This window comes from Vespula pensylvanica, chromosome 8, assembly GCF_014466175.1.
Source record: "Vespula pensylvanica isolate Volc-1 chromosome 8, ASM1446617v1, whole genome shotgun sequence".
Lineage (NCBI taxonomy): Eukaryota > Metazoa > Arthropoda > Insecta > Hymenoptera > Vespidae > Vespula > Vespula pensylvanica.
This window is the reverse complement of record NC_057692.1, coordinates 3,226,707-3,241,706: the sequence shown is the minus strand read 5'-3', so window position 1 is coordinate 3,241,706 and position 15,000 is coordinate 3,226,707. Positions and strand designations below refer to the sequence as shown.

General features: G+C 33.0%; 1 protein-coding gene and 1 non-coding gene across 12 annotated transcripts in view; both read right to left on the bottom strand.

Annotated features, from left to right (window-relative positions):
- LOC122631075 (neurexin-1) overlaps positions 1 to 15,000 on the bottom strand; it is a 289,963-nt gene that overhangs the window by 4,240 nt on the left and 270,723 nt on the right. For 9 of the 11 annotated variants that reach the window (XM_043816311.1, XM_043816303.1, XM_043816302.1 and 6 more), the window contains 3 exons: positions 2,473 to 2,714; positions 2,106 to 2,229; positions 1 to 28 (listed from right to left, as the gene is read on the bottom strand). The exon at positions 1 to 28 is cut by the window's left edge and continues 146 nt beyond it. In XM_043816311.1, coding sequence (XP_043672246.1) covers positions 1 to 28; positions 2,106 to 2,229; positions 2,473 to 2,714 — 394 coding nt within the window. The remainder of the gene's footprint in view (positions 29 to 2,105; positions 2,230 to 2,472; positions 2,715 to 15,000) is intronic. The other 2 variants (XM_043816308.1, XM_043816307.1) reach the window with 1 other exon arrangement.
- On the bottom strand, positions 1,619 to 1,722 carry LOC122631411. The gene has a single exon (XR_006327702.1). It is a non-coding gene; the product is annotated as a U6atac minor spliceosomal RNA (small nuclear RNA).

Sequence of the window (15,000 nt, the reverse complement as noted above, 5' to 3'; positions counted from 1 at the left end):
GCCACGTAGACCGGTGTTATCAAATCGTCTGTAAAAATTATAACTATTAGTATTCCATATATCTCGTTATTAGTTTTATCTTGAAGACGGTAAACGTTTAATGAGAATTGTTTGTTTGTGCGCGTGAAAATGACACGTATCCATGTCACACATCCGTGGTTTCCTCGATCATTCCGTTTCGGACACGTATACGAGCGCAATATGACGTGAAAATTAACTATGAACGTGACGACAATACCGAACGCACTCTCTGATGTTGACGTTTAAACGCACGATATCGTTAATGAGAAACGTCCTCGCGTTTCCATGATGTTGACGACAACTAACAATCTGTGACGTGTGAATGTCTATTTGTTTCTCCAAATTTTATGTGTAGTTAGATATATATATATATATATTTTTTTTGGAACATGAAACGTGCATATGTAAATATCGTAGGCATACTTTTACAATTGGACCAGATACTGACAGATTCAATTATAAAAATAAAAAAGAAAGGTGTACACATACACACACTTTATTTCTTAAATATTTGCAAACCTTTGTAATGTGGAAATGAAAAATTGAGATGAAAAATTAAAATGACATATTTCATGTCATCGTGTGAATGTTAATGTAAGGCTCGTTCTTAGCTTGGAACTTTGCCCATTCGAGAAGAGATCGAAAGCGGTCATAAGTATCGATCCGTAGTTTGTTGAACTAATCATGGACTGTTGCCAACGAACTTAAAGAGATACGTATGAAATATTTTTAAAATAAAAACGTATGTGAGAATATTTTTTCAGTGTCTGCTTGGGGATATACTACATCTTTAGCCACTATATTATTAAAAATACTTCGAAGGATTATTTAAATATTTATATCATGGACCGACATAGAATGTGTACAGCTTTCGTATGATTATATATATATATTATATATATATATATATATATATATATATATAAAAGGTATATATAGGTATATATATAGGTATATTCTATTTTTCATTATCTATACCGTATAGTCGACAATTTTATTAAAGCGAACATATTGCATTTTAGCTTTTTTTGGTCGGTTCGAGAAAATATTTTTAGCTGAATAACGTGCAAATTAAATAACATTCATTCCTGTTTTATATTTGACGACGAAGAATTTTTAATATGCAAACAAATGAAGAAGAAAGAGCTTATAGATCATGACGAGACGAGAAAAAAGCTTCTAGATCATGCAAATGACAAATAAATGAAAAATCATTGATTTATTAACACGTAGATCATTGTTGATCGGCATGCAAAATTTTGCAGATTCTAATTGAAATTTTTCGAAGATTTTCTTTGTTTTCTACAACATTTAAAAGATTATAAAACTTTATTATCTAACAAGGATAAAGTTTAATATACAAATATTATAACACTAAATTATCTTGCACCTTTTATCTAAAAAGAATCTAATGGAATAATAAATGATATAATATTAAATAAATTTTTATCTAACATCTTATCGATTTATATAAAATTGTCTTTGTCAATAAACGCGTTAATATTTAAATGTTAAAACGTTTCTTATACATGATCATTATATATTATTTCTTACATGTCCGTATGCATAATTTATTGTATAAGAAAAAGAAATAAAAAAAAAAATATGGTAAGAGCCGCCGTAGGCGACAGTGCCTTACCAATTATGTGTGTTCCATCCTTGTCTAGGGGAGTGCTAAACGTCTCTCCTTTCATACTACACAAACGGTTAAGTCTAGTCGTGGGTTTATATAGTAATCGGCCATTGCACGAGTACTTGCGAGAAAGCTGTTACTAGTTAATAGATAAAAACATGCATTAAAAATTCAAAAAGAGATAATAATTATCATCCAAATAAATGTTGTATCGTTAAATTGATCATATTTCATAAATTTTCGAGCAACATCGATACGTATAAACAATTTTATAGTTAAATTAAATAAAACGACGAGGTGTAATGATTCCATCTGGCGTTAGACGAGCGAACTACCGACAGTACATTGACCCCGGATGGATAGAATAGAAAAGAGAGAGAAAGAGACAGAGAGAGAGAGAGAGAGAGAGACGAAGGAAATTACTTACACCCACGACGAAATGTTTACTTACACTTACCGGAACCAGGCTCGTAAATGGGAGTGCATTCTTCGTCTTCGTCGTCGCCGGCACATCCACTTCCGGCACCGGAGAAGATTAGATCGTCCATCACGCCTGGGAAACCGGATGCTGGAGTCTACGATATGGAAAAATTTACAAGTACATTTGTGATACAGAGATACTTTCGTAAATTCGTTTATTTTGTTAGTAATTTTTTCGCGACGAACGACGTACATATATATATATATATATACACACATGTATACGCCCATAAAGAATATATATATATATATATATATACATATACATATCATTGAAAAATTGATGCTCGATGATTGTTAGATATAAAAAAATGAATCGACTGTATCGATTAATTTACCTGCTGCATTCGTTGCAATGGAGCAGCCCGATCAAGAAGACTTCCAGCTGGTAAAAGTTGAACGTCTCCTCTCGTAGTAACTCGACTGTCCTTGGCAGCAGCCAATTCTAAGATCCTTGCACCATTGACGACAAGACCTGCGATTACTCCTAAAAATGGTCTCTCGACTCTTCCTTTGCTTCGATTCCATCTGCCACCTACTTGTATGGTCGATTGGCTATTGAATACCGAGTGCTGATAGCCTGTAAAGGATAAAAGAAAGTAAGGTTTTAGTTGTTGCGATGACATCTTTATGGGTAAAAGGTGATTTTTCGGATCTCTTTATTTGTTCTTTATTTATTTTTTTCTTTTGTCGATGATAACCATGGATAGTCCGATATCATATAGAGAGGGAATGTCATTGATTTAACGAGTGCTTCGCGGTAGTACTCTACAAATTATTCGTTTGACCGTTGATTAGGCGAGCATGAAGAGCTGGATGTGATACGAGTCTCTTTATTGACCAGTCGATTTGGCCCTTGTCCTCGCACGTACGTATGTATATACGACGTTGTAGGTTAAGTACTTGTTTCTCTTCCTTCGTCCTATGCTTGGAATGCCCTTAAGGAGCCCTTGGCCCTTTGTAAGGTCTAAATTTGGTTGGTTTTGTGAACAGGCGGGTATAAAGGGTAAGGAATTACTTAGGGCTGTCTCTCCCTCTCCCTCTCCCTCTTTCTCTCTCTCCTCTTTCTCTCTCTCCTCTTTCTCTCTCTCCTCTTTCTCTTTCTCTTGATTCGACCCTTCGTACTCTATATAACAGAGGATCTATATCACTACTTGCTTCTAACGATTCATGAACAATGTCATTAGAAATATATTTGACGTAATATCACTTGCATGTTCATAGTCGTATTTCACGATGGAAAAAAGAAGATGAAGAAAATCTGAGAAAGGAGAAAAGTGTTACGTGCGTTATCGTTCACTGTTAAAATGTGGAATACCGGACAGAGATCGAGTAACTCGAAGTGACTCGTCGGATCGTTCGATCAGGATCGATATATACAGGGAGATCTCTCGATCGAGAAAGATCGATAATGAGGCTATTTTTCGATTAGGCGACTAGGAACGAGCTGGCTGTCGTTCTGGGTCCGAAGAAGAACAGTATATATATATATGTATATATGTACATATATATATATCTACACAATCTTAATACATTGTATACATGTATATATATATATATATATATATATATATATATATATAATATTTGTATATATACATACACACATATTAACGAAGTGAATAAAAGATAGGTTCGGATAAACAGGCAACGTGACATGCCATGGGCGAGTTAAATGCCACGGGGTAATAGGAAAGCAACAGTTTGACGTGGTATATTTTTGGTAAAGAGGAAGAAGAGAGAGAAGAGGGAAGAGGAGTAAAGGAAATTGAAGAAGAAGGAGAAGATAGAAGTGGAGAATGAAGAGAATGAGGAGGAGAATAAGGAGAAATAAATAAGAGAGAAGTAAGTATAAGTATGGACTGCTATGAATTCCTCGAGAGGATAATAATTTTCGGCGAAGCGAGAAAAAATGGGACCGGCTGACAAGGCTACCAGGCTTGCAGGAGAAAATAGAAGGCACACGAGCTGACGTCGTTTTAGGCTACGCTTCGCTCGTTGTCGTTGGCCTTCGGTCAACCAACCAATCGTATTTATTTTATGCTCGAAGGCGTGCGACAGGATGTTTGCTTCGTTTAACCTTTCCTGAACATTTTACAACTTTGTCGTTTATTCATAGATTGTACATGCATATTGTATTTTATTTTTATTCTTTGTTTTTTTATTATTATTATTATTATTATTATTATTATTATTATTATTTTTTTTTTTATAATGAATTTTTAATTAAGAACGTTTAGTTTATTATTTATTTGTTGTTTCAAGTTTATGCATGGTACAAAGGTAATACACATGTAAGAGATTATCGTGATGTTTATTTGTGAAAGAAAATTATAAGAAGATTAGCACGAACAGTTAGACACATAGACTTTCGATAAGGATAGAAGATGCGTTATCAAGAAAAAATATATGCAACTCTCAATAGATATAAAATATTATATGTTCCTTTTTTTTTTTTTTTTTTTTCTTTTTTTGTTTGTTTTATAAACTCTATACATAATTGTAAAAATTAATAGGGATTATACGGAAATAATCGGAAATAATTTAATATTTGTTCATACGATTTTCTATACGATTTAAAAAAACTTCTTTAAAAATTCTTTCGACAACTTATATCTCTGTTAAAGAATTTTTATTTACAAGTAGTAAGAATTTTGAACAGGAAATGATAGACGAGTTCAATACAATGAAGACGAATGAGAAAGAGTCAGCTGGATACGACGGTGATCTGAAATTCCTGACTCGGCACTTGTCGACCAGGCATAGTCGGTTTATCAGCATAGTATAAAAATACAGCTGGTAGATCGTGCCTCTTCTCTTGAGCATGTACGTACACACGAAGATACACGTGTACGTGCGCGCATGCGCACGTGTCGGCCTTCGGTGGCCTGAAATCTCTTCACTAACGACTACTTATATATATATATATATATATATATATATATATATATATATATATATATACACATTGTGCAACCTGCTGTTTCGTCCGCCATGATGGTTGTTAAATGGCACGTGCGCGCACGTGCCGAATCATAAAACGTATCGGAAACATAAAATTGGGCACGCGCAAACGAACAACCTATCCTTTCTATCGAGAAAACAAGATAAGGATGTCATTGACGGCACATTCCGATCCGAAGAAGTCCAATAAACTGTATCACTTTACTAGGAGAGCAGAAGAGCGTGCCACGATACCCGGTTCGGTTCGAGAATTTCGGCTGGTAGAAAGCGTGGGTTTGAACACACTTTTGTGAGCCTGTGTCTGTCTGCTGTCTGTCTGTCTGTCTGTCTGTCTGTCTGTCTGTTTATTACGTTGCTCCTGCTCCTGCTACTGCTACTGCTATTTGCGTGTGCGTGTGTATATGTACGTATGTATATATGTTTCCGTGTATCGTCACACCAAACGAGAATTCCTTCTTGTTTGACTCTTTAGTGAGTACCACGTGTGCCGTGCATAGGTATCGAATTAAATTTCTGGTCTCCTTTTACATTTATATATATATTTATATATATATTTATATATATAGATATTTATATATATATTTCTATATATATTTCTGTATATATTTCTATATACATATGTGATATGTGTATAGACACACATACACACGTATTATATATACACACTAAATTTAATTCAGAAAAAAAAAAAAAAGATTCTTTAGCACACTTCTATATATTTTCTTTTTTATGAAGAACTTTTTTATTCGCGTCGATAATTTAGATACGTTATGTTATTTTAATTTCTAATAGATCGTCGAACAGTCGGATATTATGAAATAAATTGAATCTGTATTATATATGGCGGATCAATGATGAAGGTATATTTCGTCGGTCGATTTTAGAAATCTCGTTTGACAAAGGAATTAGACGTTTTTAGAATTCAAGTGAGGCGTTCGATGTTTCGGAGCAATTAGCTCTTGCACGACATAATCTAAATTAATAAGTAAACTGACAGGAAAGTATGGAGTACGGGGAGGTGGTGAACACCCGAAAGTAGGTTAAGGCGCGCTACGTTCGGTTGCTTAGACAAGTGGCGTATTCGTTTAAAACGGATCAGGAGAGGAGGAGATGACCGAGGACGAAGATGCCTAATCCGGAGAGGAGAGAGAGAGAAAGAGATAGATAGATAGATAGATAGATAGATAGATAAATAGATAGATAGATAGATAGAGTTCATTGTAAATCTTATCACGTGGATAAGATGATCACGTTGCCATTTTAAAAGACCAATGTAAAGGCGTAGAAAATCGATCAAATGAAAAAAAATATATATATATATAGTTGATCGATCACGTGGGTATAGTCACGTGAGTTCATTTAATAAAATGGCCATTTCAAAGAGTCGATGTAAAAGTATAAGAAATCGATGGAATGAAAAATATATGTAAATTTAATCACGTACGATCACGTTGGTTCGCTTAATGAAATGGCCATTTTAAAGAGCCAATGTAAAAGTGTAAGGAATCGATCGAATGAAAAATATATATAAACTTGATCGTGCGAATATGGTCACGTGGATGTGATCACGTGAGTTCATCTAATAAAATCGCCATTTCAAAGTGCCAATGTAAAAGTGTAAGAAATCGATCATATGAAAAATATATGTAAATTTGATCACGTGGGTACGGTCACGTAGGTTCATTTAATAAAATCGCTATTTCAAAGGGCGAATGTAAAAGTGTAATAAATCGATCATATGTGAAAGATATATGTAAATTTGATCACGTGGGTTCGTTTAACATAATGGCTATTTCAAAGAGCATAAAATAAAAAGTACGTGTCGTCGTTAAATAATATTTCATAACGTTCGAGAGGAAAACTTTTTCTCTAAGATTTGTTTATGTTGAGACACGTCGTATTTAATAATAATATATGACCGAAGGTGACACTCTTCAAGCATATCACCGATCGTAAATACAAAGGACGTATTTAAATGTCGAACGCGCAGTACGCCGAACGTGCAAATCGTTCGCGTTCGCATTCGCATGAGTTTTGCATTATTCAGAACTAAGTAAGTAAGTAAGCAAGCAAGCAAGCACATATGCGTGTATGTCTTTCTACCGTTGACAACGTTCCACATGAAAATTTCACTAATTTTCTCACGCTCACGAAGGGGAACGAAAACCATAGGTACGTATACGTAATTACCATTTTGCGTGAACGGTTAAGTTCTCACAAGAATATCGAAAATGTTACTTTTAATAAGTTATTCAATAACTTATTACAGATAATTATATCATGAAAATTTCATACGAACCGTGGGATTGCTATAATATTGAAAAATTAATTATAGATCATTGAATATTTCGTTTGAATTATATTATCTCTATACAGATATTGATCATATATTGAAAAACTTATTATTAGTACATATTGAAAGTTTCACATGAATCGTATGATCTGTATATATCGGTAATACGAATTTTATATCTATATCTATAGAAAAAGTTATTATAATCGAAAATTTTATATGGATCGTGCGAGCTTTATATATTGTAAAAATCATTATGGATCATTGAAAATCTTGGTTTTTTTTTTTTTTTTTTTTAATTAATAAAATCGTTTCGTATGTCGTTTCAATATGATTTTAAGCCAAAGGTTTGGGAACTGTTCGCAATGTTTCGACTGTGGGAACCAAAAATGGTCGCGTATTTCACTCGCGTCCTCGTCGTTCACTGGGTATGGGAAACGTCGATGATTCCCAGGCAATGTCAGCTCTTCGTTCTAGTGTATGTATAATGTGCACACGTATACCAAAACTATTTTCAAAGAGAGAGAGAGAGAAAGAGAGAGAAGAGGGATGCGTGTTTTCGTTCCGTTATATCGTTCGATGTCGTTCTTGTTTTATCAAATGATCGGTTTTATTCGAACATCGTTTGATGACGGATCACACAGCATATACCTACGTATATATATATATATATAAATTTTCGATGAAATTTAAAGAAATAATATCTGCGAGCTGCATGCACTGTTTCTGCAAATATTATATTTTATTTTATTTTTTATAACATAGGTATATAAATAATTTATTATATGCTTGCGAAATGAATGAAAAGTAAGGATCAAGTTTTCATATAAATCTTGCGTATCCCACGGTCATTGGAAAATTTGGAAGCTTCGATAAAATGCAAGATTATATCCGTTATAGTCTATTATATATTATTTATCATTCGTTTACCTTGGAAAAAATTCATTCATTTAATTTTTCGAAAGAATTTGATTATTTTAAATCGCTATTGCAAAAACAATTTCTCTCGTAATAAATTATGATTTTGGAAGTAATGTGATATTATTAATTTTATAATCACACGAAAGAATCTTTCGAACTATGGACCTTCACGAAATATCGAAAAGACGGTTCTCTTAGAAACGTTCTCACGGTATGAAAAAAAAAAGAAGAAGAAAAAAAAAAAGAAAAAAAAGGGAAAGTAAAAAAGAGAACGGCGTGGGCGGTGACTCGAAAGGAGGATCATAAAATCGATGTTGGGTCTTAGGTTACTTCGCGCTAACGATTTCTTTTTTTTTCTTTCTCTTTTTCTAAAGAAGGGAAAGGAAACTAAAAATTTCGAGTCGAATGCTTATCTTTCCTTTCCCATGGGATCTTCTCTCCTACGTACGAAAACAATCGAGATTTTGGTTGCTCTAAGAGAACGAGTGTGGGAACCGAGCGTGAGAAAAAGCTGGACAGAGGGCTGAAAATGCTGTTACATGTAACAGGCTTCTATCGAGTACGCGTTAGTAAAAGAATCTATATACATACTCTTATGCCCTTTTAAAGGAACAAAGAATTTATGAACTCTTTTTATCTCATCAATATATGTAATGTTTGATCACTTGATTACTCGTCAAATCTTTTGAATAATTATGAACGATAACGAGAGATTTCTTTGTTTTTACGAATGAATGAATAAATAAATCGCGCATTTTTCTACAGATTTGCTGTATATGCTAGATAAATATTATTTTATAGAAACGATGAAAAATTTACTTTTTTTCAATTATTACTATTTCAAATATTATTATCACACACACACACACACACACACATATATATATATATATGTATTTTTTTTTCGAATGATCTTAAATTTATGTTATTAATATCCATCAATATTTATGAATAATTTTTAAGATATATGAATGTATTATGATTAGTTCGTATTAGATACGTTTCGTTATAGTCTGTGCTACGATCTCGATGCCATAGTTTCGGTGAGAATAGGAACGATTCGTGTTGATTCACGCTCGTATAAAAATAGAAAATATATTCGTAAGATCGAGAGAAGTGTAGAGGAAAAGCACGTAAGGGGTAGATATCGATGGAATGCATCGACCAGCATCAACGGTCTGGTCTCCTGGTCGATCTGGGAATCTGTTTCCCCTGAAGTCGCGAAGATTCTCACGATCAAAGAAAGCGAAAAAGAGAAAGAAGAGAAGAAGGAAGAAGAGAAAGATTGTTTCACACGGGAATGTCTGGGAACGTGTTCGCATCCCGTAGGAAGGTATCTCCTCGATGTATGTACTCATTTGACGCGTTTGTGTGTTTGCGTGTATATATCTATGTGACAAAAATGATATCGTTTACTTTTTGAAACTGGACGAGGTTTTTTCTTATTTTCTTTTTTTCATTTTTTTGCGTTTTTTTTTTTTTTTTTATTTAGGACATGCAAACGTGTGAAACGCGTGAATTAGAGTGGCGTACGTACTTATTTGCATCGAGAATTTATAAAATAAAAATATGTGAGATATAACTTTTCAAAAAGATTTATCATCAAATTCTTTGAATTGTTATACTAGAGATTATTGTTATATATATATATATATATTTTTTTTATAACGTATTTATTTTATGTATCTATTTTAGTCCACTCTGTGAAAAAATGTCAATTAATTTCTAATATTCGTAGGTTCGTTCGATTTTTATTAGTTTCGTGAGAATTTTATGAGAACAGTCGATTACATACTTTTCATTGTCATTACGATCAAATATTACAATTATTAATTTACCAAATTACCATTGTTTTCTTAATGAATTGATGAGAAAATTCATGTAACGTATCAGCTCTTTCGATTATTTTCTTTTTTATTCTAGAAAAAGGTCATTTCATTTTCAATTTCACTCGTATTCTTGTTCGACTTTTATGAGAAACGTTCTAAACTAGGTGTCACATAGCATACAATACATATACATATATCTACTTATCATACGCATATAAATTTTATTTAAATACGTTATATAATAACGATGTTATAACCGATTCATATTTTTTTTTTTTTTTTTTTTTTATTATAAATTAATGAAAAATTCATCATCGACGTATTACACTTTTTCGTTTAATTTTATTCGAGAAAAAGATCAATCAACTTCAAAGAGTTAGATTTATTATATATAGGGATGATGTCAGGCGATGAGGGTTAAGGGGATAGAGGGTGAACCTATTCGTGGTACAAAGAAGGGTGGAGGAGAAAGAGGAGGAGGAAGAGGAGGGGGAGGAGGAGGAGGAGGAGGAGGATTCGTCGCAAAACTCTTTCGTTACTCTGAACGCCTACTACCGAAGCGGATCGCTTCGTTTGCCCCTAGGGACGAACTATCCCACGCCTCCTGGTTGTTCCCGACTCACTCTTTCTTTCTTTCTTTCTATCCTTCTGTGGGAAGAAAAGCAACGTCCTCGGGAAGCACGACCGAATCCGTGAGAAAGTATCTTGAGACGGGATACAATACGCGATCAGGGATTAAATTCGAAAAACGTGTGCCTGTGTGGCGAGCTAATTTACGAAAATGAAATTTTGTTCAACGATTGGAATGCTCACGACGATAGATAATAGATCAGATGATCGTTTTCTATAATATCTCAAACTGTTCGAATCGTTTCGTTGAATTATTTTGAACGAAAGGAAAGTAAGTAATTCGTACGGTATGTATTGAGAAATAATATTATATATATATATATATATATTAAACGCAGATATAATCATTTAAAATAATTATTTGAAATGTTAATAATATATTAACTTAATCAATAAGAACTGCTATATAGAAGCTCTGCGTTTTTTTAGTATCATTTAAGTTTATCGAAGATTGAACTCTTGAATCGTATATAAAAATAAAATCGGACTATTTGATAATTGTTTGTTGATTAATATCATTTTAAGAGACTTTATTTATTAAAAATATGATAAAGAAGTAACAGTGTATATTAGATACTTGAACTTATCGATTATACGTATTTCACGGAGTAGAAATGATTATTAGAATCGATTAATGGTTGTTGTGGATTAGATCGTGATCATTGGAGAAGCGATTGAAAGGGGATGCGTGTGCGAGCATGGAACGAAGATAAGGGTCAAGTTTTACGAGGAAGGTTTATCGAATTCGAGGGGTCGAGGATTCCGACGATCTTCGACACGAGAGGTTAAAAGATCCTCGATAGGTTCGCCAGGATGGATAATAAAAGCAACCAACGATATTCTTCGAGAAGTAGAAGAGAAAAAGAAGGAGAAGGAAAAGGAGGAGGAGGAGGAGGAGGAGGAGTGGAGACTCTTCTCAGGCCAATTAAATCGTTCCCACGGGATCGCACCGTGGGAGAGACTCCAGGAAAGCGAGAATTTGAATCTCTTGGTGAGCCGGACTTCATGCGATCGTAGGAAGTCGATGTCTCCACATTGCGGAAAAAAGAATTAAAACGGAAGTCGCGAAAGGAGTTAAAGAGTTAAGTAAAATGGCGGAGCGAAATGAGAAAGTAAGAAAAGAAAATTTCATTTATATCAGATTATTATAATTGTCTTCAATTGAAATTTCGTATTAATCGAATTGTATTTAGATTTTTACGGGTAAATCGTAAGATTGTAATTTAGTATATTAATTAATAATATTAATATGCACAACTTATTAGAGATAACCATATATATATATATATATATGTATGTATGTAATATTTCTATGTATTTAATATACTCTCTTCATACATTCGATTAATTCTTATATACATGATAGAAAAAGAAACAAGCACAACTGAGACCACAACGGGATCGATATATAAACGCGTGAGAACAAAGGGAGGACTCGTGGGAAAACGGCGAAGGCGCATGGCGCTTCCGATACCAAGAGATCATGACCAACGAGAAAGTTCTTCGTCTTTTTACTTCCTTTCTCTCTCTCTCTCTCTCTCTCTCTCTCTCTCTCTCTCGATTCACCCCTCTCCATCTTTTTCTACCCTTTTTACTCCTTTTTCATGAAAGGATTGTATCTAATGATAGAGAATTTTTATTAATAGATTCACTAATAGATTTCATTATTAAGTTGATTGTTTAATCATTGAAGTTGATCATTTCTATGTAATAAATATATTTTTTATAAATTGCTAATATATATATCTGATATATATATATTTTTTTTAATCGAATTTGACGTGAAAAGTATTTTCGGAAAGGGCGCGTTTAACGTTAAGGAAGATTGAACAAAAAAGATGTTTCGATAATGTAATTTTTCTTTTAATATAATTTTGCTCGATATTAAAGTTATTATTAATTTTTTTGATTATTTCGCTGGATAAAATATGGCGGATAATTGTTAATTAAAAGAAAAGAGAAAAAAAAAAAAGAAGAAGTAAAGAGGTGTGACATTTAATAGTCTCAAGTTTTTATTTATGTCTGTATAACGAGAGAAATTTTAATGGACTCAACGCGTTACTGACCTATTTAAATACATAAATCGACGAAAAACACTTGACTCAAGTAGTCACCGAGTAGAATCATGGTGGGAGTAACTCGACACGGCCTTGCACGCACGAGATTGGAATGTCGGAGAAAAAACTGTCGCGCCAGATGGCTGCTTCGAATTCCGAGAATGCAGTTTGTAGTATGCACTCGTTTAAAGTCGACGTACCGTAAACTTTGACATAGTTTTATATACATATATATTATACATACATATATAGATACTTTCTATTTGATATACTATTAGCAACGACGATTTTTAAATAAATTTTCTTATATAAGTATCTATTTTCATATTCGAATGTTTCTTTCTAATTTTTAAATTATGGAAACGCAGATTGATCAATCGACGTTCCTAGATTATTATAAATATTATATAAATGATAGAAATATTACAAGCACGATAAAAAAAAAAAAAAAAAAAAAAATCTAAAAAAAGAAAAAAAAAAAGAAAAAGACGGAGTAATAGATTTTTCATATCACTTAGGAACTTTGTGAGCAGCCTGCGCCTATAAATATTAGAAGAACAAAATCGAGTAATATTTACGAAGCTTTGTATTATAAAAAAGTTATGGATCTATATATATATATATATTTTTATTTATCATATACACATTGTCGAAGTAAATCTTTACGTTGATTTTCTTATGGATTGTAGAGATCTTAAATTTTTTTTTTTTTTTTTTTTTAGCAATTGGTAATACATCAAGGATTTTTTTTTTTTGTTAACATTATATCGTCGATGTCGAAATTTGAGGAAGTGTATAAAAAATGTCAACTATTTATCTTTCATTCCATTCGACGTATAAGAAAAGAAAGAAAGAAAGAAAGAAAGAAAGAGAGAGCAAAGAGAACCGGTTTTCGTTGCTTGGAAGAAAGATAGAAACAGATACATCGCGTGTTTTCATTGTGCACATGAATGTTGGAGAGAAAGGGTTGAAGACTGTCTCACTACTTTGACGTTCTCAAAGAATAGGGGATCATGTAATGCTTGGTTAACGCGTTCGTGCTTGGAAAGCGCAAAGTCATACTGCACCCTTTCATCATTCTCATGTAGTTTTCTCAACTAGTCGAGACTAACATAATTTGTGTCTTCGTGCCCACTCAAGGGAACGAGTCGAGTAAACATCGTTCTTAGGATAACATGAAATCTTCGAAAGTTCCATTACGAATGGCATGGTTAAACTATAAATTAATACAAATCTCACGTGCCATTGAACGGGTTATCATTAAAGACGTAAAACGTTATGAATTATTTATGGATAAGTTAGCTTCATCGAATGATTGTATTTGAATTTTTTTCTAAAGTCTGATTGAAACAAAATGTAAGAAAAAAAAAAAAAAAAAAAAGAAAAAAAAACGTACAAAAATTCATCGTTACGTTTCTAACGATAGAACTCGTTTCTCAAACGGTATATTGAATCTTTCTAACGAGACAAAATCGTACGTTTATCTCTCAGAACTGGAACATTTGAAAATATATTCTACGTTCGCTCGATTCATCAATACAAAAAAAAAAAAAAAGAAAAAAAAAATAAAAGAAAAGAAAAGAAAAGAAAAATTCACGAACAATAAATCATGAATTAAATTATACGTATAGATGACAAAAGAATCGTATAAATAATAACGTATTACCTATGCATGGAAGATCGTTCAATCGTCAAAAATAATATCGACGTTCTAACGAAGTTTCTATAATTTTTCAGCGGATATCTCGCGTACCCTATAGAACAGGCAAGCATGAAGGGACGAAGTTGCTTGCGAGCTCGAGAGAAGGACGAAGAGGAGAAAGAAGAGAAAGAGAGAAGGAGAGAAGAAGGAGAATGAGAAGAAGGAAGTAGAAACCATTTAATGGAGAAAACAAAAATTAAAAAGAAAGAAATTAGTCATCCCTTTGTGTATATCGAACACGTAATATATCTTGAAGTATGGACATGGGAGACCTTTATTATTTTGTCACGGTTCATTGGAAGGCGTGAATGGTATTGTAAATATAAATTAGTACAAGATTTTCTATTAGGGTAGTATGAGTGTTAAGAAACTCTGTTGGATTTCGGCTGTGGTTCCTCCTTCATGCCATCATTGTAATCATTATTATCGTCGTAGTGTCGTCTTTCGTTATCGTCATCGTCATGATCATC